Consider the following 6184-nt stretch of genomic DNA (forward strand, 5'->3'; position numbering starts at 1 on the left):
CGACACAATATGTGCACGCTGTCCTCCCTTTCTTTGCCACAAAATCTACAACTACTCTCCTCAACTAGACCTAAGTAGAATAGATGTGCCTTGAAGGCCCAATGCCCTGTGAGAAGACCGATACACAGTCTTTGTCTGTACTTACTCATTGTCAGTAGTTCCTTTGTCCTACCTGACAATGGCTGAGTCATCAGGGNCTTAGCTTGGCGGCAGCTCTTCAGTATCTCCCAAGAGATCCTGTGCTTTTTTTTCAGCCAGTCCTTGATATGGTTTTTTCCTGTTGCAAAGAAAACTCCAACTATCTAGCAGACTGGTTTCTTTAAGGTACCCAGTTTTGCCAGACTATCAGCCACTTTATTGCCTTGGATACCTTGGTGGCCAGGTACCCAGACAAGCGTGATGTTGTTTCGCTCGCCCAATCTGTTTAGAGCTTGCATAGAGTCCCAAACCACTGAAGATTCAGTAGTGGTCTTGGCAAGAGCTTTTATGGCTGCTTTGCTATCCGTATAGATATTGATCCTCTTAGTTTTCGTCTCTCTTGAGAGTAGGAGTCTTGCACATTCCAGAATGGCCAGGACTTCCGCTTGAAAGACCGTGGCCANTTTACCCAGAGAGAAAAACTCTCTGTGATTTGATCCTGGACAGTAGATGCCTGCTCCATAGCAGCCGTTTGCTCCAGATCCATCAGTAAACCATGCATGAGTGCCCGGCTGGATCTGAAGATTTTTGTTTTTCCAGTCCGCCCTGGTGGTCAAGTTTATGGAGAACGCCTTGTCCATTTGGCGTATTCTGAATATTCTGTCTTGCTTTAAGGTAAAGGGAGGTTTGTGAAGAAACTCGAGCCTGGTATGACCTACTTCTAAATCTCTCCACTCCCCCTGACATCTTAGTCTATATGCTGTGAGTTTGGCAGCGCTGATGACAGTCAATCTTAGAAATGGAATGCAGAGTGCCACTTCCAGCGCTTCTGTTGGTGTCGTTCTCATAGTCCCTACCGCAACCCTCAAGTAATTACCTTGTAGGCTTTTTAGTTGATCCTTTGACTCCATCTTTTCTACTCTGGGCCACCAAACAACAGCAGCATATGTTAACTTTGGTACAAGTACCGCTTTGTATATCCATAGGGCACTATTTAGTTCAATATCCCAGGATTTTCCCATTGCTCTTCTACACGCCCAGTATGAGGCGTAGAATTTGGATCTCTTTATATTGAGATGTGTTTTCCAATTCAGTTTGGTGTCTCAGTGGACTCCCAAATATTTTACTGACTGGACGTATTCTATATCTTCTCGTCAGAGTCTAAGCGGCTCAATGGCTCAGGTTTGTATTTCCTGGTGAAAATCATGGCCTTGATCTTTAATGGATTGACCCTAAATCTTTCTGATTGACACCAGTCTTGCGTAATCTTAAGGGCTTTCTGCATAGTCTCCTTAAGTGTTGAAAGAAATTTACCTTGCACTATAATGGCCACGTCATCAGCGTAGCCAAAGACGAGGAAGCCTTTCTTTTGTAATTCTTGTAGAAGTTCATCCGCGACCAGACACCAGAGCAAAGGAGATAAAACTCCTCCCTGCGGGCATCCTTTAGCGGGGAAACCATGCACACTTGAGTCCCCCTGATTGGCAATCAGGATTCTTCATGTTAGCATGCTTAGTGTCCAGTCTGCTAGAGCAGCGGGAATGTAATGCCCGGTCATTGCTTCTCTGATGACATCATATGAGGTGCTATCGAAAGCTTCCTCAATGTCCAGAAAGACGCCCAAGGCATATCCCTTTGCTTCCAACTGCACTTCGACTCCGCCCACGAGATGGTGCAAAGCAGTATCTGTTGATCTGCCTTCCTTGTAGGCATATTGAGCCGGAGACAGCAGATGTACTAGCAGAGGGCCGATTTTCAGATATCTATCGACCAGTCCCTCCAGTGTTTTCAGTACAAAAGAAGTGAGACTGATCGGTTTGAAGTCTGTGGCTGTTATATGGCCATTTCTACCAGGCTTGGGTATAAAGACTACTCTTGTACCACCCCAAGCCTGGGGGACGTGTCTTAAGGCTATGCTAGCTCTGAAAATTTTTGTGAGTGGACCTGTCAGAACTCCCAGCCTTTTTTGAAAAAGAACCGGGTAGATTCCATCCGGTCCAGGTAATTTATAGGGAGAGAAAGTCTTACCAGTCCATTCAACTCCCTTTGGAAATACAACCTCAACTGCTAGCCGCCAGTACCTGGGTTTATTTTCCCTAGGCTTTGGTCGGCAGGGTTGTATGTTATGATCAAAACCTAGGAAGTGAACTTCCATTAGATCTTTTAATGTGTCTGTTGCCTCCTCAGTGACATTCCCCGTTGGGAGCTTGAGACAGCCTAATTGGGGACGGTGATCCAAACTGAGGATTCTGTGAAGCCTGGATGCCTCCGGGGCGCTCTCAATGCTTTCACAGAAACGTCTCCAGCTTTTGCACTTTGATTTCCTAATCTCTTTGCTGTACTCTCGTTGAGAGCTTCTAAAGGCCTCCCAGTGTACTGCAAGTCCTGTTCTTCTCGCCTTGCTGAATTTCTTTCTCGTTTTCAATTTGACCTTACCAAGCTCTTTTTTCCACCAGTGGATCTTGTTCACCGGATTCTTGGGTTTTGGTGAGCAGTTTAATTCACAGGCGTTTGTAATGGCATTCTTTAGAAAGTCCGCCACGTTTTCCAAGTTGTTTTTGGTTCTGAAACTGGTTGGGGCCATAGCGAGCTNGGCCTTAAGGTCAGCCCTAAAGCCCTTCCAGTTGGTTTTTTGTGGGTTGCAAACCCAGCTGATTTGCGGTATTTGTTGGAGAGTTAGGCGTATTTGTCTGTGATCAGAGCCAGAGGGCTCATCTGAGACCTTCTAGTCGTACACCAGATCCGTCACCCTCTCCGTACAAATCGTTATATCGATGACTTCCTGTTTTCTGGAGTCTAGGAATGTTGGCTCGTTTCCTCTGTTGAGAATGGTTAATCGTGTGCCCATTAGGTAGTCGTAGAGACTCTTCCCCCGCAGGTTGGTGTCTGTGTTTTTTCATCCTACATGGTGGGAGTTCGCATCGCACCCCACCAGGATTTCAAGCCCTCTGGCTTCTGCATAGGCCACTAGGTTTTTTACCTCTTCATGTGGTGGTGGATCCGTGGAGTCATAAGGCATATAAACTGACCTTATTAATACTTCCATATTCTCTTCCTCGGCTAGCTTTACTCTCACCTTGATGATTGTGAGGTCCTCGCTGCTGAGTTGTGGCAGAAAGATAGCATTTGGTCCTTTTACTTTGGTCCTTAAAATGCATGATCTTACTCTATTTTCTGAGTGTGCTTTGTATAAGCAGCCGCACCCACTCAGCCTCTTTACTGCACCATTCACAATCCATGGTTCTTGGATTAGTGCAATACTTGTATGCATCACAGCCATGCTCCTGGCTAGAATAGCCGAGGCGCTCTTGCTGTGATGTAAGTTAATCTGGATCATTTGGATTCCGAGAGAAGCCATTTTTAGGCAGTCCCGACACCCTCCGACTCCATCTCCTTCTCCGTCGCCTCCCCGCGCTTTCGTCCCGCCATCCTAACGGTGGCCCGGCCGAGACCAAAAAAAAGCCTAAAGCCACAGTGCTTTAAGGCTTTCATCGCCAAGTCGCCAACCAAACAGGAGAAGTTGGCGTTTGTAGCATCCCTTCTATACGTCCCCCTGGTGACGACCCAATCGTTGGTTGCCAGCCCTGTGTTTTGCTGGTTAAGGAGCTTGAAAGTATCCTCAACCCCTACTTCAGGCTCCTCTACATGCACTACCACCCAATGACGCTTAGGTAGCTCACCAACCGGCAGCACACACACAGGAGTTCCCCTAACTTTTAAATCGGAGGAATGGGCCTTAAGCCACTCCGCCGACTATATGTTGGCGCACACAACCATGAGTGCGGCATCCCTCTCCCAGAAACCAGTAAAAGTGCTTTGTCATTCTCAGACATGCCGAGGATGACAGACCTGACCATTCTTCTGATCTCAACCACTTCACCGGCTCCCATTTTCTTGTCAGAGTAGTCCTTCAGTACGAGGGCCATCCTTACAGGACCTTTTGTCGCCTGTGCATACGACCCTTCATTTTTGGGTCTCTTGCCCTGGTAATTTTCTGAGGGGCTAGGAGTAGCGTGCTTCGGCCTGGTTCGCTTTGCCGCGCCACCTCCAGTCCCACCTTTTGAGTAGGAGGCTGCGGGGGTAGAGAAGACCTTATTGGCCCCACTCTTCCCGGCTTGCATTTGTTTATTATAACGGCGCCTAGCGGCCTCGCTATATCTTATGCGGTATTTTGGGGCTTCTGAGCCCGCTTCCGCACTGCAAGATTCCCCTGGGCGTTTATCTCCAGAGAAGGCTTCGCTCTTAAGGACTGATTTGGGGATGATTTTATTTTCGTTTTTAGTGTCCATATATGTTTCCACGAGTATCGCGGTCGCGCGGTTTTATCCAGCCAGAGCCGCGAATGGCTGGGGCTTGGCTTCGTACTCTTGGATTGCGCCCGGTATCCAGGAAGCACCGTTTACGACGCAACTCCCCTTGCGCCACGCAGCTCTCGGCACGATCGCTCACACCTTAACTTGGGGGGTTCCTCTTAGTTGGTCGCAGACGGGCCCACCCCTGAGCGGGTGACCACCGCCCGCAACCTTAAGCCCCGCCACCCGCTCCGGCGCGGAAGCCCAAAGCCCCCGAGGACATCGGATGCTCACCTTCTGTAGTCCATAGTTGTCCTGTCAGATTACACTTTCATTGTGGCGATACAATCAGACAGATCCGCCAGCACAAGCTGGCGATTAATGCCCGGCCACACCAGCACACGCTGAGAACAAAATAAACGTTCCGTGTAGTTACTGCGAGGCGGTCAGACCACGTGAACACCAAGCGCCCCGCGAGCCCCGAGCCCCCGCCTCGGAGTTACTACAAGGTGGGAACCCATTCGGGGGGGAGGCGCGTATTCTAAATCAAGAACAATTCGATGCAAATTAACAAATATCCTGATTTTCGGAGACGAAGTACTGGTACACCTCGGTAAACGTTAAATAATCGGGCGTTCATCAGTTTTGAAGTGGCGACCGTGACAGGACGGTAGATCCGACTTGATAGTAACAAGTGGTTACTTTTAATTTGTCTAATTGGATTGGTTTAGATACGATAAAACATTGTGTTGAAGATCAAGCAAAAACAACAACCAAAGTTTAATAAGATCGAAGATAACTTACCGCGGAAGTTGGTAAATGTAAAGTCAGACAACCTAAGGCGTCTTTAAGACATTTTGAAAAAAAGTGTCAGATAACTTATCATTCGCGTTCTCGTTCCTTTTTTTTCTTTCTCACCCAATGTCCGTTTCTTTAATCCAACCGGAATCTCCTGCAGAGTCCCGTCCTTGACACATAAAATGAGAGATCCCACCGCTGCCACCAAAATTTGTTGGATGCTGAGAGAGTTAGGTGATAGAAGAATAAGTTCTATGCTTGAACTTATACTATTATCTTTATTGCTCCAGTTACAATGTTCCTTACGTTCCTTTCGTCCCTTACACGGCTGTTTCTCACTGCGGTAAACTTCCCGGCTTGCGGAGCCACACAGTGAGCTAGCAGTTTGATCACGATCTCTCCCCTGCTTCATCCACGCAATCGATTTATAGTAGATCGATTGCGCCGATTCAGCAGGCCCACCGGTCCTAGCAACTGCCGTGCTAGTTACCGGTGCCGGTGTCGACACATGCTGCGTTGTACTTCGGACAATGCGGCGATGTGTTGCACCCTGTGGCAACCAGCAGTTCTTACTAGAACTACTGCTTCCCCGCAACCTAACCTAACTAGGTCATTAAGCAATGACAGTGATGTCTCATTACATTGCTCAATGGCCTAACTTTACCTAACTTTTATTTTATTAAAGAATCTTTTAAGGCTCTGAAGTTTTCCAAACTAATAAATATATGTAAATTCGGTCATGAGATCCGTTCGCTAGGTGTTGTGCGTAAATTATACGTGTATATATATATATACATATATACGTGTTCACGTGTAAATTTTTACACGTGAAATTCGAATTGTAATAACAATTCTAAAATTCATATAGGATGCTCTATTTGCATCTCATATATGAGAAATCCCAAATACTCCCCCTAATTGAAATTAAATTTATATTGCGAAAAAAATGCTCCTGG

At 47.0% G+C, this 6184-nt stretch overlaps 1 protein-coding gene across 1 annotated transcript; it reads right to left on the bottom strand.

The window, feature by feature from the left end:
- Window positions 1-302: 302 nt before the first annotated feature.
- Window positions 303-1160, bottom strand: LOC109862379. Its single transcript, XM_020442412.1, has one exon. The coding sequence runs from the start codon at window positions 1158-1160 to the stop codon at window positions 303-305; it is 858 nt and encodes a 285-aa protein (XP_020298001.1).
- Window positions 1161-6184: the final 5024 nt, after the last annotated feature.

This window comes from Pseudomyrmex gracilis, unplaced genomic scaffold (genome assembly GCF_002006095.1).
Source record: "Pseudomyrmex gracilis isolate BER0280 unplaced genomic scaffold, ASM200609v1 scaffold_1697, whole genome shotgun sequence".
Classification (NCBI taxonomy): Eukaryota; Metazoa; Arthropoda; class Insecta; order Hymenoptera; family Formicidae; genus Pseudomyrmex; species Pseudomyrmex gracilis.